Raw genomic sequence first — 27,161 nt, 5'->3', positions numbered from 1 at the left:
CTAAGAAATAAGTCCTAATCTTCACACTTCAGTAGTAAGTCCTAAACTTGCAAATAACAAAGTTTCAAGTTATCAGCAGGACTACATACACTGAGATAGGATGTAACTCCTGTGGTTGCTTATAAAATCTTGAAATACGTAAACATCTTGGTCTCATCTTGTGCTGACATTTTCAGTCTGTTAATTATCTTACACTGAACTTTAAAAATGGCATTTAAGGACTGGCAGTGCCTTTCTAAGGAGCTCGCTCATTGTCACGATTAAGTTAATGTTCTTGAAAATGAGAAACTAAAAATCATTTGCTATTAATGTGTGTGTGACTATGGGAGTCTCAATAAAAAGTGTTTTACTTAAGACTAGTAAAGGACATCAGTAAATTCAGACTGAAAGCGTTGAAACCTCATTGATTGAGATTTATGGAAATCCCTAGGTTTCATTTGCATTCACAGACTGGTACTAAAGAAGCTTTAAGATGGCATTACCTCTGAATCTAGTCAGTTTATCCATCCCAAATAAGCAGGTGATTAAAAACAACAAACAAAAATCAAACAATGTTTATTGCTGTCCCTTTCTTAGTATTATTACATTTTCCATATTAGGGGGTTGCAGTTGGATGGATGGAATTCTTCAAAGAAATTAACAGGTTGTGTTGGGTTTGTGTGGCAAGGTTTTGGTAGCGGGGGGTTACAGGGGTGGCTTCTGTGAGAAGCTGCTAGAAGCTTCCCCCATGTCCGATAGAGCCAATGCCAGCCGGATCCAAGCGGGACCCACCGCTGGCCAAGGCCGAACCAATCAGCGATGGTGGTAGCACCTCTGGGATAAAATATTTAAGAAGGGGGGGGGGGGGAAACCTAGGCAATTGCAGCCAGATAGAGGAGTGAGAAAATGTGAGAGAAACAACTCTGCAGACACCAAGGTCAGTGAAGAAGGAGGGGGAGGAGGTGCTCCAGGCGCCGGAGCAGAGATTCCCCTGCAGCCCGTGGTGAAGACCATGGTGAGGCAGGCTGTCCCCCTGCAGCCCATGGAGGTTAACGGTGGAGCAGATACCCACCTGCAGCCCGTGGAGGACCCCACACTGGAGCAGGTGGATGCGCCCAAAGGAGGCTGTGACCCTGTGGGAAGCCCATGCTGGAGCAGGCTCCTGGCAGGACCTGTGGACCCGTGGAGAGAGAGGGGCCTGTGCTGGAGCAGGTTTGCTGGCAGGACTTGTGACCCCGTGGGAGACCCATGCTGGAGCAGTCTGTTCCTGAAGGACTGCACCCCATGGAAGGGACCCACGCTGGAGCAGGGGAAGAGTGTGAGGAGTCCTCCCCCTGAGGGGGAAGGAGCAGCAGAGACCATGTGTGATGAACTGACCGCAACCCCCACTTCCCGTCCCCCTGTGCCACTGGGAGGGAGGAGGTAGAGAAAATTGGGAGTAAAGTTAAGCCCGGGAAGAAGGGAGGGGTGGGGGGAAGGTGTTTTTAAGATTTGGGTTTATTTCTCATTATCCTACTCTGATTTGATTGGTAATAAATTAAACTAATTTCCCCAACTTGAGTCCGTTTTGCCTGTGACGGTATAGAATCATAGAATCATTAAGGTTGGAAAAGACTTCTAAGATCATCAAGTCCAACCATCAACCGTAATTAGTGAGTGATCTCTCCCTGTCCTTATCTCAACCCACAAGCCTTTCGTTATATTTTCTCTCCCCTGTCCAGCTGAGGAGGGGAGTGATAGAGCGGCTTTGGGGGGCACCTGGCATCCAGCCAGGGTCAACCCACCACACAGGCTCTGGTCTTTACAGCCTGAAGTCCATGCCTTTTTTTTTTAATTGTTTAACCCAAGCTCCAGACTGTCCACATAAAAGCATGGACGTAGCTGTATGTGCTTTGAAATTGATAAGTGATTTAAGAGTTAGGAATATAGAAGCAATTCAAGGATGTCTTCCTTCAAGTGCTGACAACCATCTTGTCACTGTACCCACACTTCAGGCCATACTTACATATGCCAGCATCTGACTTTAAAATCATTTGATTGCCTTAATACAAAGCTGAAGCAAGCTAATATAAGTTCTGCTGAAAGGGTGGACTATATTAGTGCAGGCTTTCGTGTGCCAGCTTTCTCCTGAGAGTGATGGTCCTATGGGGGATTGAATAGCATCTGTGCCACTGATAATAAAACAAAGCAAATGTGTTTATCATAGCAGCCTTCAAGGTGTCTCTTGAACATAATGTAAAGTTTTTTTATGGCATCTTGGGTTTTGGTAGGTCTACTGTCAAGATCAAATTCTGACGATAGCCATGTCTTTTCCCCAAAAGGTGATTTAATTGAGAAGTTAGGCCCATATATACTGTTCTTTGCTCATCATCCTTTGCATATACTTATGTTTTCTCTTCGAATGGGACATGGTTGCATATAAGGCTTTGAATTTTTTGAATTTAATTTGCTTCTGAAGTATCTTCTTCTACCTGTTTACTGTCCATAGCTAAACAAATGAATTATTAATTGTAAAGTGACAACAAAACATTTTTAAAGCATATATTATTCAGTGATAGAATCAGAAAGCACATTTTAAATTTTAATGAGTATCTATAATAAGAATAGAGTCTATTTTATCTTACCTATACTAATGACATCCATTTCAAACTATGCAAGTTAGTTGCTTTTAGATTCTGAACATTCTGTCTTGACAAGATGTATACAATGTGTTGATGTGGGTTTTAGAAATGGCATATATTAGAGTTATATGTTACTTGATAGTTTATAAAATATTTCCTAATAGATAGGAAATATATATTTTATAATATATATTATATATATAATAATATATAGGAAATATATATTTTTCACTTAGTTAAGTGAAAAAACTTAACTCTGATCTAGCCGTCCACTTCTGCAGGAGAATGGAATAGTCTGGCTTGGATTCATTTCCTTCATTAAACGAGTTGTTAGACTTGTTAGGGACAGGAGAGGAACATTACTATGAAGAGATGAGTCTTGAACATCTCAAGTTTATGTTTTACCTAAATACAATTTAATTGTTTATTACTAAAGTAGCAACACATGACATCTGAACTCAGGAAAAGGACAAGAGAATGCAGCTTTATAGCAACTACCTAACCCAGGCGGTGCCTGGCTTGGTTTGGAAGTTCCAAAACAACTTGTTCCTAAATGCCCACGAGGATGAGACTGTCCTGAAAGAGGCATAAAATATCCCTAAATCCCAAGAGGTGCCCAATCCATAAACATGCTCTGCAGTTTTATATTGCGCAGACTATCGCAGTTGTATATCACAGACTGACATAAAGCATAGTCGTTACCGTTACCTTATTCAAAACACAGTAAAAATGGTAGGAGACAGTATCTCCATTCTACACACTGTCTTATGCTGACGTGTTTGCCCTGGGACTGTTACATTCCTGACCCTCCCTCAGTTTGCCAGTGAGCCACAAGGTAAAGGGGAGTATGAAAAAAGTATTGCTTTGCAGCATAATAATTTTATGGAGATTTAGTTGGAGGGACAAGAAAGTGGAGGGATGAGTCAGAAAAAAGGTGATGGTATACATTGGAGATCGCGAATGGAGTCAGTAGGGTTGCAGAGGCAGTTTAATTTTCATGGATCACAAGGAAAACTTTCCTGGAATCCAAATACCTTTTTTTAAAATTACTTTTGCATGACCCGTCAGTCAAAGGTGTTAACACTTCCATGAACTCAGCTGACAGACACTCACAAAGGAGGATTCATTGTTTTCAACTGAGAAGTACGTCTTGTCTGCTTGATTAAATCTTGAAATTACCCTTTTTATTTCAGTTGATGATTTACTGTCTTTGAACATGTCTGTTATAATTACTGAGATTAATTCTATGCTGTAAAAGTGGTATTGTATTATAGTAGAGGCTTATAAACAAGTTATGAAAATCATTTGCGGTTGCAAATGAGAGATTAATTGTATTACCTCTTCACTATGATACTAGAACTGTTGTCAATCTTTGGTTCTCCTGTTTCTGGGAATTCCCTCTTATTAAATATTTCATTACTATTGAGAATATTGCTATTATTTACCAATTCAAGAATCTGCTTTACAAGCACAAAACGACAGTATTTGAGGGAACTGTAGGTTCCTACCTGTCTGTACTGGCTTCCAAGTTCATTGGCACATGAACTGCTTATTTATCTTTCCTTTTTTTCACATGCTGATAACACGTAAGTAAAGACACTAAAGAGCAAGGAAATTTGTAACTTCATCTAACTCCATGGAGCTTCTTGTGTTGTAGCTGCTGAATATGTAACCCCACTTTAACGGAGGTAAAAGCCCCAATCTTTCATGTGATAATTTAATATGCAGTAAAATAAAATTATCTTTGGGATTTTAGGGCATTGGCCTGCTTTTTATTAGTGCAGAACAACTTCAGTTGATTTCAGAGGGATTTGGAGGTGCTCAGCACTTCAGAAAATCAGGCCACATGTATTTGGGCCCCTAAATATGGATTCTGAGCCTCCTCGTAGATACAGCAGGTAGGGGTGGATTTCAGTATGCCTCCACTATCAGTGATTATAACCATGATTATGATGAGGGCTTAGTATAAATGCACAAGATGCCAAATGGAAATTAGTCAGAAAAAGCTCACGTTGCCTAATGAAACAAAGATTTAATCCTAGTTTAAGTGGATTTTAGCAGCAGTGTGTGCATATTTTGTGAGACAAGGTTCATTTTACATAAAAGTGCTGCCGGGTCTCAGCATCCTGATCTGTATTTGACATTTGCACATGGAATATGCTGTCTAGACATTTCTTAAGCTTGCTGGGGTAGTCTTTTCAAAGATAAATAACTAAGTTGTAAACAGGGGGGATTAGACCGGTGCTATGACGTCATGCTATTATGCATGAAATGTTCAGGGTAGAACAGTGCAGCAGTGAACGAAAGCCAAAAGACTTGCTTCAAGGCCCGTGTTCAATCCTGGTTAAATCGTCGGTGAGAATTAGCATGAGAAGTTCTCCATAACGGGCAGTGGTTTGTATCACAGTTGCCAGTTGGGCAGCGTTAGTGACTTCGGATCAGGTGAGGCCCCAGAGGTGCGCTGATGGACCGTGTTGTGGGCACAGCCGGAAGCAGGCACTCACTATGCCTGACCTGATACTGTTAAGGTTTACGTCTGTCAGCAAATACTGCATTTATAATGCCAAAGGTTTTTAAAGGGCCTAATAGTTACTGGAATTCTTTTTTTTTCTTTGAGCGTTAGTAAAAGTTTGGTGCTTTGTGCTTTAAAATTAATAGAAAAACATCTTCTTACTTGATTTGAATAGGAAACATTGTGTTAAGTTTTCATCTGTACATGTTTACACTAGAATGGGCTAAAATTTTGCACAGCATACTTGTTTGCAATTTCTAGGACTGTGAGTATTTATTAGCTTGAGTGCTTATTAGTTTGAGTATTTATTTAAATAAAATACATATTTTTAGACTGTAAAATGGTTAACAACTTCAGTAAAGTAGATCCCACGTAGCTACCTGTCAGCCAGTTTCTCTGTTTAGCGGGAATATGGCACACCTGCACCTCATCTAATTCATTTTTGTGTATGCTACTATTTTACTTTCAATCTTTCTTTTGGTCACCAAATGTCTACCGGAAGAAAGCGGCTTGCAGTCTTCCCTATCATCACCTCTCTTATTATTCTAAGCCTTGTTCTGCCCCAACCCTGACATTTTTAAGAGCTCTGCCCAGGAGTGTTTTAGAGTTTTTAAAACCTGGAGTTTTTACAGCAGTTTTGACTTACCCGTATTTGCTACGCTTTGCTTTGCACTGACATAGTAGACACCTTTGCTAGAACCGGGCTTTTAAATTGCTGTCTTCTAATCCAAGTTTTATATATGAGAAATAACTGCAGGAAATATTCTGCCTGTGGGTGTCTGAGACCTGCTTTCTGTGTTGTGATCCGCAGCAGAGCCCGCTGGTGGGCAGCAGCAGCAGTAGAAGGGTGATTTCAGAACAGATCTGTGACAGGTAACGTTACTCACGTTCAGGAAGACAGATTCCAATTTCTGTGATGACTTTTTGTCAAAACACTTTATCTTCCATTGCAATGATTTTGGCAAACAGTCACATATTTTTAGATACAAGTTTTTGTGTTTTTTCTTTACCTTTACACTTTTAAAATGTTAAAATAAGGCAAAATCCAGGGTTTCAAGTGCACAGTATGAACAATAGAAATCATTTATTGTACTGATAGGCAGATTCACTGTTCCTTCACTTAACATACACAATTGTATTTCACATTGCAAAGAGAAACAAGGAGAACAAGCCAGTGAGAAGTTAAATCGCTGTGCATGGAGTGGGAGTAAAGCGGTGAGAATGAGCTAGCTTAATCTTACTTTAATTTTTTTGTGGCTTTTTTCAGCAAGGCCCCATCCCGCACCACCTAGTCCTAACTTTCCAAGACTCAGACTGGAGAGAGACCAAGGCCATTAGACCATTCCTGAAATGGTATTTAGTTGCCTGAGTTCACCTGAGGAATTCAAGGATTAATTTCAGTGGGAGTTCAGTGACTGTAATCTTGAAGGATCTGAGACTCATTGTTTGAGGCACATTTCAAATAAAATGCATTTGCTTCTGCTTGTTAAATAAGACACAGAGATGCATCTGAGAAGTTGTATATAGCTAATCTGCTAACCTGGAATTGCTTCTGAAACAGTTGTACATGGAGGCAACGTAGGTTTATTGGCTTTAAGACACAGCCCAATTTCCTTCCTGCACCAGTACATACTGGGAGCAACGGCCTGGACATTCATGGAGTTGTCTGGCATAAAACTGGTCTAAAGTCAAAAGGCAGCCAGGCCAAAAAACTAAAGATGGAAGAAGACAGGGCTGTTTCCATATTATAGTTCCCATTTAGAAAATACCTCTCTTGCATAATAAAATTCAGAGCCCACCATGTAAACTGAATTGCTAAATTGGTATCAAATCTGGACTAGATCTTTTGCTTCTTTTAGTGTTAAATTTTAATACTATTATTATAGATTAGTAATTCAGTGTAAGATCCAAGGAGGCACATTTTTTTAAAATAGTTGTTTTGTCCTTTACATGGTACAGAAAAAAGAATCCGGGAGATAGACAAACTAGACACCAACAATCTTAGGCTATTAAATTTAATTATAGATTACACCGAATATGATGTAAAAACAACAATTTACTAGAATAATTATAACCTGCAAAATGTGCAAATAGTTTAGAAAATGGATTGTCATATTCTTTGACACAGGAATAGTCATGAAAGGTACACTTATGATATCATATGTTAATCTGTGTATTAACTATACTACCTGTCATTTAGCCAGGATTCCAAGACAAATTAAAGGCAGTTATTTCTGAAGTGCCTATGTTTAAATTCAGTAAAGTTAAACAGCTAGATTGAAAACACTATATTTTTGTCAACTACTGCGTGGAGATCTATCCCGCATAAATGCTTTGTCTATATGCTATGAGTTCGTAATGAGAAGAGTAATTGAAAAACTTCAGAGAGCACAGACCTGTAAGTGGGTGGTTTGACAACTGAAAATATTTCTTAGTGCCTTGGTAAATTTTGGAAATCAGACATGCCAGCGGCTCTTTCCTATTTCAAATGTAAATCATACATCATCTGAATCCGTGTTTTGCATTAAAAAACATTTAGTTGTAATTGGGAAAGAGATCTGTAGACATTTTTGTTATGTGGATCAACAAGGAGAAATGTTGCAAGTGTCAAAGGATATGATGACCACAGCAACGTCAGCAGGTTTAATCTTTTTCCAGCTGTGTTTATGAAAGCAAAAACAAAAAACAAAACCAAAACCAACCCGGACATATTTTAGTTTCTTTTCGAATATACAGACTGGCCCAAACATAGACATTCTCTTTATCAATCTTATTGTTACAAAAACTGTACATTACAAACAGTATAGAAACAAACTGAAAGGAATGTGCCACACATCCTGGCTAATTTTCTATATGCAGTTTAAAAATACAGCCTACTCCCTTATAGTGCACAGTTATTGTGTAGATAGAGTACATCACTAGTTAAGTGGACATGATAGAAGAGTTCTAGTTTTCCTCAGCACACAGAATAAGAGCCAGTTCTGCTCGGTAAAGCTTTCCTCCATCAGACAAGGCCATGATGCTTTTCTTGTATGTTGCAAGGTTGTTAATGTCTAATTCCTGTTTAAAGAACAGATAATGCTTTTTAATCATGTTTTGTTACCAGCACGAACAAGTCTGCTTCCAATGGCAGAAAATGAGAAAAAAAAAGGGTATTCTCAGCCTGTCCAAGAGTAACACATTGCAAATGTTGTTTATGTATTTGTATGTTATCCATATTATAGCCGCATGTATGATTGCTGGTAGCTGATGTCTCAGAAGCAAGCTTTTGACAGTGTCGCTATGTAATCACAACTCCTCTAGGTCAGGATTTACACTGCTATGACTTCTGCCAAGATTTTTAGTTGTACTTTGACTTCAGGAATTATGACTTAGGAGCTCTATATTTATCTTAGTTGGGTGGATTAAAGTGTCCTTAAAATCCAAATTAAATCTAATCTCTAAGGGGAAAAAAGCCCTCTAGGATTACCTTTTTGTTCTTTTCACAGAGATCCTTCAGTAGTGCATCAAGTTCATTTTCATCTATATAGCCATTGCCATCCTGAAAAATAACATTAAAGATAATTTTAAACATTAATTTTTCATTTCAGAGGTTATGGCTAATTTTCCACAAATTCAGAAAAAAAGTGCCATCAAATTATGCAATTAATAAAAAGGTTTTTTGAAGACTTACTTGATCATACATCTCAAAGGCTTTATTGAATTCTTTTGCACACATTTTGACACCCTAAATGCCAAAAGGAAAAAAAAAAAATCCATTGACGCCAGTTATGTGTGATGGTAACAGGTTACCTTAAGAATGTGAATACTCATACCTGAAATTTAATAAGAAAATTTTCCTGTACAGGGAGTAGTCTTTGGAGAGAAAAAACAAAGGTCAAATATTTAGCTGTTTCCATAACAGCGACTGGTACATGGTATTTGTTGTGAAGAGACAGAAGACATACCTGGCCAGTTCAGTAAGCTCCAGCTTTCCATCATTGTTTGCATCAAACATCCTGAGCTGAAAGAATATATAATTTTGCATTACTAATCAAAATTAATCATTATCATGAAGAAAACACTTCTTTGGAAAACTTAAGTTCTATGAAATTTAGCCTTTATTTCATGCTGAAATGATGGCTCCAGGTTTTAATCTGTCACATTTGCTGTGTAATACATTTATTTAAAGTACCGAAGAAGTAATTTATAGTAATTAATTTTACTGCAAAAGCCTGATAAGAAACCAGATGAACAATTCTGATTAACCTGCTGTAAGGTAGGTCTTAACTTGCCTACAGTGATGAATGTCCCATATGAAAAATGTGCATGTAATTATTTATAAATGAGAGAAGTGTTGACATGACAACATTTTACTTTTGACTTCATGTCATGATCTGATAATAGCATCATTATTCTCCATTCATGAAGGTGAAACAACAGTCAGGTAAAGTTCAATAGAATCCAAGGTATTCAATTCCTTAGACAGAAAATAATAGACATTTCATTCAATTGGCTGCTAGGTCTAAATATTTAAGTAAAGATCACGTTCTGTTTCTGTGATGTATTTCACGAAAAGAGTGAACAGATGCTGTAGATGATCACACTTTGTTGATGGTATGAAAATGGGAAATTAAATGTCTCCAAATAATTATAATTAAATTCTAGAAATAAATATATTAATGTAATTTGACAAAATATGTGAATACTATTTATAATAATTTTTAATAATCATATTGTATTAAAGTGTTTTCCTTTGAGCCCTTGAAAGCATGAGCTCCTGCTGCTTGAGTGGCACAAACAGCTTATATTCATTATTAGAAATAGATGGAGATATTACACTTGCGTGGGACTTCCTCTCCCAGTTTTTATGTCTGTATAGTTCCATTTTTCTACTTGCAAGTATTATTTTGCCTTTGCTGTATAAAAGAGTCACAAATGCTGCAAACTGTACAAAACATTGTTAGACATTGTACTGAAAACACCGCCACCCACACTCCATCCCATCACTTTTCAATCACAGTAATTTTAGATGTAATTTTTAGATAAGAGGAAAAGCGGCATCCTGTACCGAGAGAAGTGTATATCCTTTCAAAGATAGAATTAATGCCATGAAAAAAGACCCGATTTCACTTGGTTAATACACAGTAAATGGCAAAGGAGACCAGAAAAGAGACCAATTCTATAAACATTTATTTCTACATAACACCCTGGTTCCTTTTAACACCTCCTTTCCTTGTATAAAAGCATCTGCCTTGCGTGCATTTCCCATGCAAGGAGATTTGCTTTTTGGGGAGGTAAGCAGTGGCAGCTGTGAAGTCAACGTATTTTGCATTTTGATGGGCTGTTAGTGGCTGGCTGTGCCTGCCTGCAGCTGCTCAGGACCGTATGTTTTCTACTAGTCTTCTTTTTTAGTTTCTGAGGAGATTATGGGAGAGCTGGTCTTATTTTTTTTTTTTCTTATTGCTGTTGATTCTGCTGTTGATTGCTGTGTCTCTCTGCAGAAGCCAGAACTTAAAGCACACTTTAAAACGAAGGTCAAAAAGCTCCCTGAATGAAAATGATACGTGTTATCTTCACCAGTGAATAAACAGTGACAATTCTAGGTAAATGGTTTATACTGGTACCACAAACCAGCAGACTTTTTCCAGGAGAAACACAAGTTTTGATCAGCCGTTCTCAGGCCAGTTTGAGGGCTAGTGTTTTTACCTAGCATGTTCTTGATTGCTAAAAATATTTTAGGATGAAACCAAGCTGGTAAAGCAAAAAATGTAGTGTTACGCATTTCCTGAAGACAAGAATTCTGAGTGTTTTTTTTTTTCTTGAAACGTTCACTCAGAAGCCAATACTGATCCGTACCATGGAGCACCATAGCTGTGGGATGAAAGCAGTGCCCCAAGGACAGGCTGAGTTAAGGCCAGGGAAATGACATTTTTGTTCTAGTGTTTATCTAAAACATCAGTTTCTCCTTCTTGAAGGGGGGAAGAAGGAAAGAGTGAGATGTTTGTAAATCTGGTAAGAAGCCACCATGCAGCGATGGCTTTTAAGAGAAGAGACAGACACTACAGCACTGTAAGAAGGCAAAACATAGAAAGTAACCCCAAATTAATTTTATATAAACATAATAATGTAATTATGACAGGTACAATTTTTCTCCTATGAACTGCGAAGACTTCAGTTTTACAACTAATAGCACAGGGAAGCATAACAGGGGAAAATAGTATGGTCTGGTCTGGTATTATATAAATACCAAGAAGATCCAAAATTCCCGAGCTTTTTTTCTTTTAAGCAGCACTGAAAACTGCCCATCAAAGCTCTGTAGCTGCAGAAGTACTTGCAGTGCTAGATGCCACAGTCGTCTCTCTGTTGCAATGACATAGTTAGCCTGATTAGGACTGGTGGGGCTCCAAGTCATTCGGAGCCTTCCAGTGGCTAAAGATAAACAGAGTTTGGATTAATCCAGTCTTGATAAAATATGCCTGTAAATAATCTTACCATTATTTCTGTGTATTCTGTTAGCTTTGAGTCTTCAATCTGCTTATTTGCTTTCTGTAATAAATCTTTCAAGAAGCTCTGTTAAAATAAATAGAAGAGTAATAGGTGAATTTTTATCTACAGTATAAAATGCTTGATTTGCTAACTTCAGATTAAAGTAATGGGATATACTATTTTACTCCCACTTTAGTATTTACTGCTGAAGTTCCAAATAAGTGTGAAAAGAAGTAGTAATTAACAGCTAAGAATATAACAGTTTCTTTTGATCAATTCAAGTATACTGCACAGTTTTATTTGGAAAAAGTGACTCATAAAACTTTCTGCATTGTATGTCATTTGTTGTATTGTGAATTTGGAAAAAATAGTTTGGCTTTCAAGTATACTGCTTCCTAATCAGCTCTATCAGTAAACTAAACTAATTAACCTTGAGTCTCCTTGAAAACTTGGATGCCTAATCACTTCTTGCAACATAGGCACAATTTTACAGAAAAGATCAATGATTAATCAAGATTTCTCCTGCCTATGGCAGTACCCGGTGCTAGAAGTGAATGTTGCTATGTTGCTCCTTCTTGTATTTTAAATGTGTGCAGCCAGTTTCATTGAATTTTTTTTGAATGAGATTTTGATATAGTATCACATGACTTTAAATACCAGCCATTTTTACTTTAAAAAATAAGATTGTTTCCACCCATTCAGTGGTTTAAATTTCTGTACTAGATCTGTGACATTAAAAAAGAAAGATATCAATTTAACAAGGGCATTACAAGACCTCAGATGTCTGTATGCCTGTCAATGCTCAATGAAGTACCTCATTACTGTCATCAGTTGGAGTGCCACATTGTGGAATTTTGGGCCACATTGCAAGATAGAAAATGGGGTAGCTCGTAAGAAAATCTATTTGCACATAGATGACATTCTTGAACTTGAATGCAATCATGTCAATAGTCATATGACTAATACCCGCTATAGCTCTTCCAGTCTGGCCCCCTCCATACTGGAAGGCCTTCTTGGTAGGTTGTATACAAAGAACATAACTGAAATGTTGTAAATGGACGTTACGAAGACATGTTTAATCTTGTGCACTTTGACGGAAAATAGAACTGGAAAGGGCATTGAAAGGCTGTCCAGTCCATCTCCATGTCTCAAGAGAGGATCATCTATATCTAAACTTCCTGAGTTACTATCTGATCTGAGCTATTGCCAAACCCTCTCTAAATACAGGCAGTGATGGAGAGTCTGCCTCCCCTTTAGACAATGTATTCCACTGCCGTTGCTATTGTTAGAAAGTTTTCCTGATTTCCAGCTTAAATTTCTCTTACAAAGTTGTAAGTGGGTGTACTCCTCACATAGTAAATACTTTAAAAGTTTGGGCTTGTCAAGAAATACTGACCTAAAAATAAAACTGGACAAAAACTAGGATGAGAGGAAATGGCCTCAAGTTGCGCCAGGGGAGGTTTAGATTGGATGTGAGGAAAAATTTCTTTACTGAAAGAGTGGTGAAACATTGGACCAGGCTGCCCAGGGAAGTGGTTGAGTCCCCATCCCTGGAAGTATTTAAAAGACGTGTAGATGAGGCGCTTAGGGACATGGTTTAGTGGGCATGGTGGTGTTGGGTTGACGGTTGGACTTGATGATCTTAGAGGTCTTTTACAACCTTAATGATTCTATGATTTATGTCTTATTTTCAACATGTTAAAATGGCCTGTTTCTCTGAGGTGGACAAGAACTTGCAGCACAAGAAAGATGGGACCATTAGGAATCCAGTTAAAATGTCTTCACTCTTCAGCTGGTCCTCAATCAGCCCTGCCTTTTTAAGTCTATTTTAAATTACAGCAGCCGGCAACAGTCCTTAAGGCATTGTCTAACAGCTAAGAGTTCTCAACTGCTACATGCGTGGCCTCTTCCTGATCCTACCAACTTTAGGTACACCAATGTGCTGCAACCAGCCAGCAGAAGAATGGGCTCATCTGCCTGAGGGTTACCTTGAGGTAGGATCCTCGGCAAACGTCACACAGATACCGAACTCAAAGAGGAAGGGAAAAGGAAAAAAGATGAGAATTGTCTGATGTGGATTCCTCTTCTGAACAGAAGAGCTATAAGGATTTCAGACGTTTTGATCTCCTGGTGCTTTAGACAATAAAGCTTATGTGGTTCTTCTTTAGAATACAACATATGGGCAAAATAGTCCAAATTAGACAGATAAACACTACTAGGTCTTTCTCTTGCTATGAACTGTTTTGACTCCTCTGAATTTAAAGCTAAAGTAATGTATCAAGTGCAATTGAACTGTGGAAAATGGCACGTTTCTACTCAGAGTCTGCTGTGTATGAGCATCTCTCCTATGAGGAAGGGCTGAGAGAGCTGGGACTGTTCAGCCTGGAGAAGAGAAGGCTTGGGGGGACCTCATCAATGTATATAAATACTTCAAGGGAGGGTGGAAAGAGGACAGAGCCAGGCTGGTGCCCAGTGACAGGACCAGAGGTAATGGGCACAACCTGAAACACAGGAGGTTCCCTCTGAATATCAGGAAATACTTTTTCACTGTGAGAGTGACTGAGCACGGGCACAGGCTGCCCAGAAAAGTTGTAGAGTCTTCATCCTTGGAGGTATTCAGAAGCCATCTGGACATGGTCCTGGGCAACTGGCTGTAGGTGGCCCTGCTTGAGCAGGGGGTTGGACCAGATGACCTCTAGAGGTCCCTGCCAACCACTCTGTGATTCTGTGACACTGTGATTCAGCATCTACAAATTTCTGTTAGTTTTATGACTCTAGTTTTAAGGTTTGTTAACTCTGCAAGGCTGAGATGGCTAATGGAATAATCTCAATTCTGCTCTTATTTTTGCATATTAAAGCTGATACCAAAATCCCACCAGGTTAACCCAGCAGGGGCAACACAATTCCAGTTGTGTTAGCCTAACAGTACTACAGTGGAAACTGTAGGGTTACACGATACTTGAGAGAGCATGATCTGTCCAGCAGCATAGTGATTAATGGTAGTGATGCCCTTAGGAAGAAAAACAACAAAACAGCCCTCCTCCTTAATATACCAAATGAAGAACAATATAGCTTTCAGAGGCCTATCTTGCTTTCTTAATCTTTCTTACTTCTAAGCTAGAATACCTGCTACTTTGAGTCACTTGAGACAAACATTGATCTGAATTAAAACACGCTTTAAAAAACATTGATCAGATTAGAGTTTCACTTTAAATAATTTACTGGCGATAAAAACATCAGCTAATCATATTGCTTTTCGGTCATGTTTGAAATGCAAAAACATGCATGGGTGGGTATCTGAAGAAACAGATAGCAGCACAGGCTGTAATCCAACGCCTGTTCTCATGTCGTGCATACTCATGGGTATTGGTTTACCTTAAGTTCCTCAGAATCAATGAAGCCACTGTGGTCGCTGTCATATTTTCTCCATGTCTGCAATCAGAATGTGAATGCTTTAATGATATATTTATAGCAAGTGGGTCTTGGATGATTTTACAAAAGGCAACTTTTCATACTGTACCTGCATGAAGTCTTCACTTGACTTTAGCTGCTGGCACCTGAAGAACAACAGGAAATTCTCTTCTGTCGGTAATATCTGAGCAAGCTATAACAGAATTTTAGAAAGATTAAATTTTGATTCTTCATTAGGCCAGCTGAGCCTGTAAAAGAGCATGAAACTTTTTAAAAGAGTATGAAATTCTTTGCACTTATACTGCCCTATTGTGGCCCCATAGGAAGCTTCATCCTGTTCACTGAAATGTTTCGAAGATGCCTCTGAAAGGCTTCTGGCTTGCAGCTTTGCCATATTCATCAAGGTCAAACAGAACTGAGGTCTGAGAGAAGGGAGTGAGACAGCACTTTACTGAAGGGGTAGCTGGGGAAAGAGGGGGAAAAAAATTCACCCATGCAGAGTTAGGGTCTGTGGTGAAAACCTTGGAATCGGCAGGAAGGGAAAGCATAACGCAAGGATGTTTAGAGGATAAGTGTGAAGGACCATGAATTAAGAAAGTGAGGAAAATGGACTACTCACAGATACCGAGGAAGAGGAGAGAGGAACACTGACATGAAGAACACGTGTAAGGCAAACAGAAAAATATATGGAAGAGCCAGGAGAAAAAAAGAAAGTGGGGAGGGTAAGGGGATGGCAACCGGTGATCATTTGTCAGGCACAGAGTTGTGTTCAAGAAGAGCTATAAATACCCGAAAGAAATCAAAAGGGCTTTTAGCCCTGCAAAATCAGGGGTGGATCTTCCAATGCCTCTGCTCTACAAAAGGCTTTTTTAAAATCAGACATTATTGTACTGATTATTGAAAATGTTCATTTACTATAACTCAATTTTGGCAAGTGACAAATGTAGAAGATGGAGAGTATGCTGCATAATTTAATGTAAAATCATGATTTGTTTTTAACAAAAGCCCAATATTTTTTTCTGTCCTCAAAATGTATGAAATGTGTTTTGATTAAAGAAAACCTTTTACTTGAAGAATAGACCAGCTGTGCTTACTAGGAAGAGAAAATGGAGAAAGACAGATTTCTTAGCTGCATTCTTTTATGAAAAATGACATCTGCAGACTTCCTGGAGCCCCATCTTAAAATTTTGATTCAAATTTTTGTTTTTCTGCATTCATTTCACACCCTCAAATCCCTCATTCTGTCTATTTCAGTGCTCTTGCCTAATCGCTCAAGCTTTTTTATTGGGTTCCAGCAGCACCGTAGGTGAGTTCAGCTCTCCCTCTCACCCTATAGGCACAACAAGGGTATGGAGACAGATCCCTCGTTTCTCTAAAATTATCTGTGCAAGGAATCAGTTATATTCTTTAAGTGTTGGTACAACTGAAAAGACACATCAGAGCACTCTCCTTACAGAAATGGAGCAGCTGATGACAGACTATCAGGCCCATCAGAGTGTTCTGAGTGCTTTTGCTAAATGGCTGAACACCAAACCCAATCAACTTAAACAATGTGTGTTTGTCAGCAGCTTTTGAAACCTACTCCATTATAAATAGCATATACACGTGTGGGTGAGTACATGTTCATATGTATGCAATAGCTAAATGTGTGTAACTTAGTACTGATTTATGGAAAAATTTCTTTATTTCTCCCATGGCAGGAGGAGCTTTGATTTTTAGAGTAAATCAACATTTCTACTCAACAACAAACGTTGGATGGAAGAACTGGTTATAATAATAAGCAGAGTTTGGGGGAAGGGACTGATTATGTCAATGAGGAAGGGTTTACATGTGTGGAAATTATAAATAAGATGTCATTCATGGGACCTCTATAGCTAACTCTAGTGAATTTTGCAAGGGCACTGTAAAATAGTACAAGGTGCAAGGATAAATGTAAAATAGTAACTTTCCAAAGAATCATTAACAGCTTACTAGCACTACCAAACTGTATTTGAGGTACAGAATATATTACCTCTGGAAGAAAATTACCTTCTTTTAAGCTATACCTCTCATCCTTTGTTAAGTCTCGGGAAAGCACAGGATTTTACATTACAAAGATGTAGTAGCTCAATATCCAGCATTAGCTCAGGCTTCTGCCAAAAAAGAAGTCTTTCGTGTTTTTGTAATAGAAACAATATAGCTAAAGGGAAGTCCAGTTCTGCAAGCTCATGTATCAAATAGCATTAAAATGCTTTTTGTGGAAAACTCTGCATTACCAAGGGATGAGGAGAGCATGTGGAAACTGGCTCGACTTCCCAGTCTCAGTTATACCACTACAGAGAGGAAAGATGGAAACCTGGTGATATTTCTCATGATGACTTCTTTGTGAGGATAAGCAGAGGGGAACTCCATGAGCTTTTTTGAATAAGAGTGTAGATCACTACAAGTTCGTGTATGGCAGCAATAGCAGTTTAGTGAGCGTTTCTGTGAGCTCTGCTGCTTTTATGAAGAATGTCAGCTATTTCTGCATCGTGAGCAATAGAGGACAACCACAAAGTCTGAGACTGGCTTGACTCCTCTCTGCTCACCTGCAGGCTGGGGTACGTCTTTATAGGTTACCTAGCAGAAAAAATACTCTCATTACTTAAAACAATATCAGAACTATTTTCTAGAAATCATTCTCTAAGTAAATTCTGTTGATATGTAATGCTATTTAAAATTCCTTTCACCTTATACAGTGAATTTGCTTTTTAAAATCCTATAATAGAGAATGGGAGTACAAAGAATATTTTAGGCTAATAAGTACTTATTTTTACAGCAGCAGTAAGCTTCAGATAATTTGAATGTGGAATTACCACAGTCCTGAGTTTCAAAACCTTGGGTTTCACATCCACATTTTAGTGAAAGTGTTGGTCTGAATGAGTACAAAAGGTGAAAGAAAGGTCCCTTACACAAGACAAGCAAGTGGACAGGTCAGACCCTGACTTTAGCTGGAGGGCACTGGATAAAAGCTAGTGAACTAACTGCAGTGTGTTTGCAAAGACAGAATTGACACTTAATCTGAGCTGAAAATCCACTCCTTCCTCTGTGAAGCCACCCAGGCCTCTTTATCTCAGTCAACAGGCCTTTCCTGAAAACTCCTCATTTGCTAGGACATTTTCCGTCAGATGCTGGGGTATTCATTATGATGGCTGGGAATCTGAATGGGTTTACATAATTTCTTTTTAAACAACATAAATACACTTTTTCAGAAAAAACTATTTGATGTACTATGTAAATTAGAGCAATCTGGAATTACTGCACATTTTTATTTATAAGGAAGGAGAATCAAGTCCAAATACCAACTTTAATATAATACTGCTCTGCACGTACAACACATTTCATCTGAGTCCCATCAGCACTTTCCAAATCAAGCTTCATGCTGATGTAAGTGAAATAAAATATAGCTATTGGGTTAGGAAACTGCTATATTAAGGGAGAAAGTCCCTTCAGTCACTGAACTGAGTACTGTCACTATTCAATGGCTTCCGTGGATGCTGAGCATGCTTGACACTTCACCGGGGGTGGTGAGCACCGCACCATATCAGGCCCTATCGGATTTGTTCACCTTTGCCCATTAAGTCAATAGCAGAATCAGAAATAGGATTTGAAAGGTAAAACTTCCAGTTATCTTTCCTAAGCGAAGAAACACAGTCTTTTTCAGGCACTGTCTACACGTTCTTCTTGCATGCAATGCTTACTATTACACATATTGAAAAATACTAAATTAAATAGGATTCTTCAATACCAAATGAATAAACATTTGTTAGTCCAAACTCAAACAATTTGTTAGTCCAAATAAATAGTAGTTCTTTTTAGATGCAGAACTATTTGATCAATGCTAAGTATTGTCAAAAGAGGCATTTTTTAAAATCAGTTATAGCTGCAAGTGAAACAAACTGTTCATATTTCCATGGTAGTTTAGTGATAATTACATATGCATTTAAACAAGTATATGCAATTCAGACACGACAGAGGAGAAAAGATACCCTGAAATGATCTATTATATCAGCAGTGATACTTTTTATTGATTCTATTCAGTCCTCTATTTTAAAATTAGCTACTGACCCAAAGTTGGTCACTGTAGAAATTTTGCAGACCTGGCTTATTTCCAGCTTTTTCTTATTATCAGAAAAAATATATAATAGCATTTAATAATAAACCCGCAGTCTCACTGCACTCAGAGTGACATAAATGAGTCGTAGATTTAGGCTTGAAAAAGTGACTTCTCAAGCTGTAACCCAGCGAACCCTCCTTTTTGACTTGCAGCACTGAACAGTGAAAGCAAGAGAAAACACAATAGTTCCCCCCTTCCTAGCAAGTTGTCTAGATTATACAATTTTTGAGCAGCTGTATGTGTAGAAGGGGTTGGTTATCTTTGCCCTCTTTAGAAAGTGGTAGTAAGGAATAGGGGAATTTTCTGCCTGAAATTCTGTTAAAGTTCAAAAAAGGAATTCATAAGAAATCCTGATTTTTCACAACCTGGATCACAACTACTATTAAAATTTTGTTTAAATTTAACATGATTAATGTGCTCTTTTACCATATTTGTATTTTTTTAGAATAGACTACATACAGTGATTGTCCAATTGCGTTCACTTGTGTGTTATCCCCACTATAGGAGTGGTGACAGAGCATTAGTTCAAAATCATAGGTAGAAATAAAACATGTTACCTTTCACAATTTAAATTTCTAAAACAGAGCTCTTATCTGCTTTGCAGGAGCAGAGCATAAATTGCTGTTGATGCTTATTTGTACTGAATAAAGCATGCAAAGTTAAATGAAGTGTAGTGAAATGTCTGGAGAGGGGTGAGGAATACCTTACTTTTTGTTAAGGAAAAAATTTAATTAGTGAAAAAAATACTAAAGATCTTAAGACAGAGGAATAAATTTTCTGTGTAACTAAAAATCCAAAATATTTACATATTACGCTCACATTGTTCTGTGCTCAATGTATTTTCTACAAGTAAACATGTCAGTCCTTTTTTATAAAATAACCATCTTACCTCAACTATTCCTATTTTTCCATCAGTAGTCTTCCCATATTGGTCCACAAAAGCTTTCATTTCAGGTGTTAAATCCTACAAAGTTACAATGAGAGAATCATTACTTTAAGATACAGAGAAACATATGTAAACTTACTTGAATATTCTATTAGTTGCCAAATAATATACTACATTTAATGAAGTACTTGCACTTACTGCAGCTAGATTCCTCAAGTTTAAATGGAATTGAGTATTTTTTTATCATGAATAATGTCATTGTGATAAATTTTACTTCCTAAGGAATTATATTATAGTCAGTGTGAATGATTGGCATCTAAATACTTAGAACTCCTATTTTAGTTTACAGAATGAAAAAAATTATGAAGACAGATGTGTTGGAAGATCACAGCTTTATATAAGCTCCTTTGTTTAAGAGGATGGCAGTGAAGTTCATAGGCAATTATTAGTCAATTTTCTCAGTTTTCATTGTTAAATTAGTAACTTGAAGGCAGTGCAAAATCTTTAAAAATAAGGAACATTTCAGTATAATACATCTGAACACCAAAATAGCCTTTCTACGTCTTTGAGTTGATTTTTCCTGAACAATGGATGCTATTTTAGCCCTAAAAGAACTCATCATGAGATGATATTTTTCACTGTTTAGTAGTTGGTTATCATAATAACAGAGTCAAAATGTCACTCCTGAAATGTAGAGAAGCAGATTTAGGAGGGAGAAAACTTTGAGCAGTACCTTAAATCCGACAGAGTAAAGCCAGCATAATTGTTCTTCATATCAATCATGGTCCCTGCTATACATCTGTTCTCTAAAGACTCCTCACTCTAGGCTACAGAAAAGGTGCCAGCCTTGGGGTGAATATCTAAATATTTGCTTTCACGCTTCAACTTGACTTGCCTTGCTTTGATATGAGCTGCCATCAACCTTCAATACTGATTAAACTTTTAACTTTCTTTGTATTTCTTTTAGGTGTGAGCTAGTAAAACAATGCAGCAAGAATCAGGACTACAGTTATATTAAAATAATGGACAATTCTATAGTCATAGATGAAGATACAGCAGTCTCTGTAAATTAAAGGTTTAGTTGCTACAGATCTGATTATATAGGACCTAAGTGATTCTCTCACTGGAGACACAGGAAATCTCAGCTGTACAAAGTCCATTGTAGTTTGTCCCAAATTTCAACTACCGAAGCTAACTAAAATGTCAGTTCCTTGTAGCTGATACAATCATGGCCTAGTATCCTATTTCTGTCAAAGTCATCTATGGCAGGTTAGTAATTTGCCATGGCTTTAATTAGAGGTGTGGTTATTAATACAATGCACTTCAATGTCACCTTTCATCTAATGATCCCAAAGTGGGGACAAGTTTGCTTAGCAGATAGACCAGAGAATTTAGACACCTGGATTTTAATTAGTCCTGGTTAAATATTTTACTAATCTTTCTAGTAGCAGCTCCGCGGTGTCAGACAGTGTCCAGCCATTGAAGGAGGCACAGCCAATTACAGGTTAAACAAAACAGCATGCTCGTCCTCTAGTATGTTATTCAAAAAGGGGTTTTTTTATTGTTGTTGTTCACTTCACCTGCTCTTGAGCTGCTTGATGAGTTATTCAAGTTATGTTATTCAAATAAATGTTTTCAGTCAAAAAAACTTGCCTAAATTTAACCAAGTCTTGTCCTAAACTTGAAACAGATGCAGTGCTCAATGGTTGAAATTAAGAAACTAGCCCTTCGCAGTGCTCAATGGTTGAAATTAAGAAACTAGCTCTTCACACCTCTGTCTCCCTTTTTAAAACTTGAGACACTTATCCAACAAAGTGGAGGTGTAGAAAAAAAATAGCTTTTTTGATACAATTTGAAAATGTAAGGATAGATGGCACTACAGAAACACTTACATGACTGTATTCATAAATATCTATTAAATCACATATTTCTGTGGAGAAATATTGTCATTATCTATATACACAGAGAAAGTGAGAAACAGATGTGGAATAGCTTGGCCGAGATCCACCTATTGACCCTTTATGAACCTCTGAGTTAGTCACTTACACTCCACAGTTTCTTTTGGCAATTGGCATATCTAAATAGAGAAGGTATCGCTTAAATGTGGGGCACAATAAATGGAAGCTATGCTTATATACTTATATAGCTTTTATCTTTAAAAAAGAGGCAGTTCTTTCAACATGTCTGAAAGTATATCAGATCAATTCACTATTTACCATAATGCATGAAGCAAAAAGACATAGTGTTACCAAAGAAAAGCCCAAGCCCTAAAACCTCCAAGTACACATCCACCCTTTGGGGCTGGCATGAATCAGGCTGTGTGCTACTGCTCCATCTGAGAGAAAGCAACTGTGAAAGTATGGGCTTACTGAGTGGGTTAATAAAAGGATTAGAATTAGAACATAATTAGAACAGTTCTGTAGTTGGGAAGAATATTGGGAAATATTAAACCATCCTATTCGATGACAGAATCAATGTGATTCTTCAATGCATATGGCATGACTGATGTAAAATCCAGCTATGAAGAATGCATAATTGAATATTTCAAAAATAGTGAGCAGGAGAGTGACCTGAAATGCAGAAGTTAATGATGACAAAGAAGCTTTGGGGTGTTAAAAGAAGGACAGCCGAGGAAATGACATATAACCTACACTAGTTTCTCAATGTGTCCCTTCTAGCAAAAGAATAGAAATTCAAAGCTACTGAATTAGTATCCCGTGAGACAAGACACGAACTAATGAGATGCTTGTTTGGCAAATGAGCCTTCAAATCCAAGAATCAGCTTAGATTTGAAACCTAAGATGACATACATCCATACTCCAGAAAAAGACTTCAGGGATGAAGGTAACATCTACCAAAGGCAGAGCCAACGGATCAAGTACTGAATTTGATGTTGCCACTGTAGATTGCTCTTTTCAGCAGAACACTCCAAAGACAGGTTTGAATCAGAGAAATGGGAAAGGAAAACTTACTTAAACACCTGAGCATTTTTAAAATATAGTGTGAGATACAGGCAGAGGTTATTTTTAAAAAAAACATAAATTATGAAATTTGTAGCAGGTAAGAATAATCCTGCAAGGCTTTTCTGTGTTACTTTGAGCAGGCTCTGTTTTTAAGAAGAGATGCACACTTGCTTTGAGAGAGAAAAGAATCTGGTCTTAAAATGATAAATATTTTTTTCCTTGAGCTTCTAATTAATTTTTTAACTACTGAATAATATATCAGCATTCCTACTAAGAATGCCATTCATACTAAATACACACAGGCTTTAATATCTTCTTTCTAATGGACATACTTAAGTTTCCTGCACTTCAATATATGAGAGATTTGATCTGTTGCAATACTTGAAAGGTTGTGTTTAATCTTTTCTGTAAAAAAATAATTAGACTTTTTCCCTCTAAAAAACACATTCCTTTCCCAATTTTCTGGTGTTTGGGTTTTTTTTGAGTTGATTGGGTTTTTCATTTTAGTTTAAACTTACTTACACTCATGAAAACGAGTGCCTACATCAACAGCTATGAGAAGAATTAACTGGTACCAAGACCGCAGTAACATTAGAGGCATTGCTGGGACACAGATTTTCAGATGCATGAAGTTTACACTCATACAATTAATAAGAAGATACAATGTTCCACAAAATAAATTAAGATACATATTAATTCTTTTCATTGACTTCTAAATTATACAGCAACTTTTAAAGCAGAGCTAATTATTGAAAAGCTATTGCTCAATTTGGAGGTATTCTTATATGAAGTAGTAATCTATTTCCCCCCATGCACACATGCCATCCAGTTAAATTATAATTTTATTTTCTGTTACTTCAGAAGTCTTTTAGCATAGACTGATTTAAATAGACTTAATTAGGTTATATATTTGAGTCTGATGCTAAGTGGCCTGTTTTAGAAACTGATTATTTTAAAGGCAATTTATTTGTTAAAAAGGTTCACTTCTATTTTAATTCAAATCTTGACATGGAATCTTTAATTTATTTCTTTCTTTTTTCCTTCCTTTCTTTCTTTCTCTCTCTGGTTTTTGCCCACATGGGTATAGTTTGGAGGAAATTTATAATTAGTGCTTTAATAACTCATACACATAATTGTTTTGACAATATTGTCAAAAACTTTGCTGTCCCTCTGAACAATTTAAACTACCAGGATTTGGTACTCATACTCCTGGTGTATAACACCGGTGAAGGGCAAAAAGTGGTTAGCAGTCATCTGCAGATCTATCTACTGACCACCAAGGGGCAGAAATGCATTTCAGCCCATACTGCCCATTAGGTATGAAATTAAAATAGAGTCCAACTAGCTTGAAGTGATGTTTTTTGTTTGTTTTTTTTTTTTTTCTTTTTAGTATCAGTACATATCTGGATCAGTTAAGATTAATTGCAATGGGATAAGGTCCCATCCATTACAACAGGATAGTGTCCGTGCATTTCTTGACTTTTCTTTTTAAGCACTGTCAGAAGTATCAGCTCGTAGCCTGGCAAGATGTGAGCGGGACCTGCTCTCCAGGGAGGTGGACCCTGGCTTCGCCTTTGCAAAGCAGACGATTTATTTCATTTGCAACCTGCTGATTTCTAACTGAGCTACTTCCCTTTGCCTGGTGAGGCAAGTGCATGAACCGTGTGGCGGCAACAGAGAACAGAAGGAACCAGGGCACTCAGGAAAACTCTTCTTTCCCGGAGAAGGCGGAAAAGTGGGGCAAAACATTAACCTACCAAGCCTGCCTTCGTCCGCGCCTGCTGCAGCTCCTGGATGAAGTTCTGTAGCTCCTTCCCATCCATGTACCCATTGCCTACAACAGAAAGAGTTACGGTTGCGGTCACCGCTCCCTCCAAACTCTCTCCGCTCCCTCCAAACTCTCTCCGCTCTTCAGCGCTGGCAGGGACGTCTCCGACCCGTGTGCTCCCTCCCGGCGGAGCGGCTCCCTGCTCGCCCCGCCCGGCACCGACCCCTGCCACTGACTGCTCCGGGGCTGCGCCCCGAGGCTGCGGGGCGGCGAGCGGGGCCGGGACCGGGGCTGCTTTCGGGCGGGGAGCGGTGGGGTCCCCCCCAGCCTCCCGCGGACCTGCCCCCCTCCGCCCCCCGCGCTCCCGCCGCCCCGGGCGGAAAGGAGTCACCGTCGGAGTCGTAGTGGTGCCAGATCTCGAAGAACTGGGCGGCCGAGATCTCCACGCCCTGCAGGTGGGTCTCCGCCGTCATGCTGGGGGCGCGGAGGGGCGCGGAGGGGCGCGGCGAGGCGCGGAGGGGCGCGGAGGGGCGCTGTCCGCGGTGCTGACTCTGCCCGCGGCCGGCGCGGCGACGGCGGCGGCGGCGGCGGCGACGGCTCCGACGGCTCCTCCCGCCGCCGCCCCGCCGAGGGCTATTTATGGGGCCGTCCGGGCCGGGCCACTCCCCCCGGCGCTGCCCTCCCTCTCCGCGGGCCCCGGCGCGGCCTCCCCGCCCTGCGAGGGGGGGCCGGGGTCTCCCGCCGGCGGCACCAAGGCTGGGCCCGGCCCGGCGGCACCCTCCCCGGCCCCCGCGGCTGCGCCCTCCGGGAAGAGTCACCCCTAAGCGTGGGTCGGAGTGAGGGGTGTGCTGGTGCCGGCTGGAGGCCCCCGATCAGAGGGAGCAGCGCTAGGTGACCCAGGAGTTATTGCGGGTCCCTCGCTGTGGGAGGGTGTGCCCATGAGACGTGGGGGACAGAGGGCGAGCACAGTTTCCCAATTTAGCCATCGGGCTTCCACCTGGGAAAGGGTCCTGGATGTCAGAGCATGGCTCATGGCACTTCAGGATGTCCCGGTACAAAAAAGCCATATGGGACACCATGTGGGGTGCAAGGAATCTATTTTTCACTGCTCCATTCCCAAACCAGACCCGTCGCTAGCTCCACACAGACTTAATCTTTGAAGTGCTGCAACCCCTTAAACCAGTATTCCCACTAAGATATCATGGGATATTGAGATATCCACATTGAGATAGCATGGGAACAGGCATGGTGAATTTAAATATATTGCCCTAGCAGGTAATTTCATTCCAACAGGTAAGTATGGAAGACTTCATTAGTAAGCTCTTTCTTTCCCAGTGTGGAGGTGTGAGGGACACTACCACAGTCACTTCTGACTGGGCAAGAATGTTTTTTGGTAGACCAGCTTTGGAGACTTGCCCTTCTATAGCAGTGGATTGGTGGGAGGGGACAGAGCAGCTTACCAAAAATCTTCCTTTTGTCACTGGGTAACATGGTATTGTACTAGCAATAATGATTAAGTCCCTTTTGGGATGACTCATTTTAGTCATTAGGGTTACCTGGGTACTCTGAAGCACTGAAACTGCCTTTCTCCTTCTGGCACTGTCCCTCAGATGCTACATTGAGTTAGCATGGTTTGATGGCCAAGATGATCGGCTGACAGGACATTGCCAAATACAGCAGGTAGTACAGTAAGGGTAGTGGATGAGAACAGCTGGGAGACCTGGGAATCTCCATATATTAAGTGATTGACATGAGCAACAGTAGGACAATAGCGTGTTAAGACTCACATATAGCGCAAGGGTATAAAAAAGATGGAATAATGCAGAACAGAAGACAGCAAAATGCCAAGGAGGATGGATAACCCAGCAGGATGAGAGGTGGATGCTTAGTTAAAGGCTGACATGTCCTGAGAGGGATTTCAGTAGATTGGGTGGCTGAAATCTTGTATGCATTATGGAACAAGATGTGGGCATAGCGATTAAGTAATCATGAGACCTCTACTCGATTCCCTCCATCTTTCCATTCTCCTGTTTCTCCACCTGTTATGTGCAGCTTTCTCTCATTGTGTTGCTGCTGTTTGGCTGTGAGTTCTTCAAGAGATACATCATGTTAGTCTGTGTTTTGCAAGCTGCTGAACAAAGCAGGTAAGATGAAAGACACAAGAAACTGATCATTAATCCCTTCGGTTCAAAATATTTGTATTAGTAAAAAATGTTCAGAATAGTTTTACAGCCACAAATACCATTATATGCTTGCAAAAGGACTGAAGAAATTTTAAATATTTCCTTACAATCAGGCTTTGTGTTTCTCCATGTGAAAAAGAAATAAAATTCATGGCTGGATCTATTTCCCATCTAGGAACTGTTTTTCGGGCATGGCTTTCTCAGAGTAGTAGACTTCAGTGGGAGCCAGATCCTG

At 39.2% G+C, this 27,161-nt stretch overlaps 1 protein-coding gene across 1 annotated transcript; it reads right to left on the bottom strand.

The window, feature by feature from the left end:
• Positions 1-6,163: 6,163 nt before the first annotated feature.
• On the bottom strand, positions 6,164-25,300 carry CALB1 (calbindin 1). Its single transcript, XM_076329440.1, has 11 exons — positions 25,135-25,300; positions 24,733-24,809; positions 20,016-20,090; positions 15,101-15,184; positions 14,956-15,012; positions 11,587-11,664; positions 9,060-9,115; positions 8,928-8,967; positions 8,786-8,839; positions 8,582-8,653; positions 6,164-8,172 (listed from the first exon to the last, which is right to left on the bottom strand). The coding sequence occupies exons 1-11, from the start codon at positions 25,214-25,216 to the stop codon at positions 8,059-8,061; spliced, it is 789 nt and encodes a 262-aa protein (XP_076185555.1). The 5' UTR covers positions 25,217-25,300; the 3' UTR covers positions 6,164-8,058.
• Between the last annotated feature and the right edge of the window lie 1,861 nt (positions 25,301-27,161).

The sequence above is a fragment of the Aptenodytes patagonicus genome, chromosome 2 (genome assembly GCF_965638725.1).
Source record: "Aptenodytes patagonicus chromosome 2, bAptPat1.pri.cur, whole genome shotgun sequence".
Lineage (NCBI taxonomy): Eukaryota > Metazoa > Chordata > Aves > Sphenisciformes > Spheniscidae > Aptenodytes > Aptenodytes patagonicus.
The sequence above is the reverse complement of the archived record's forward strand: the minus strand, read 5'-3'. Positions and strand labels throughout refer to the sequence as shown.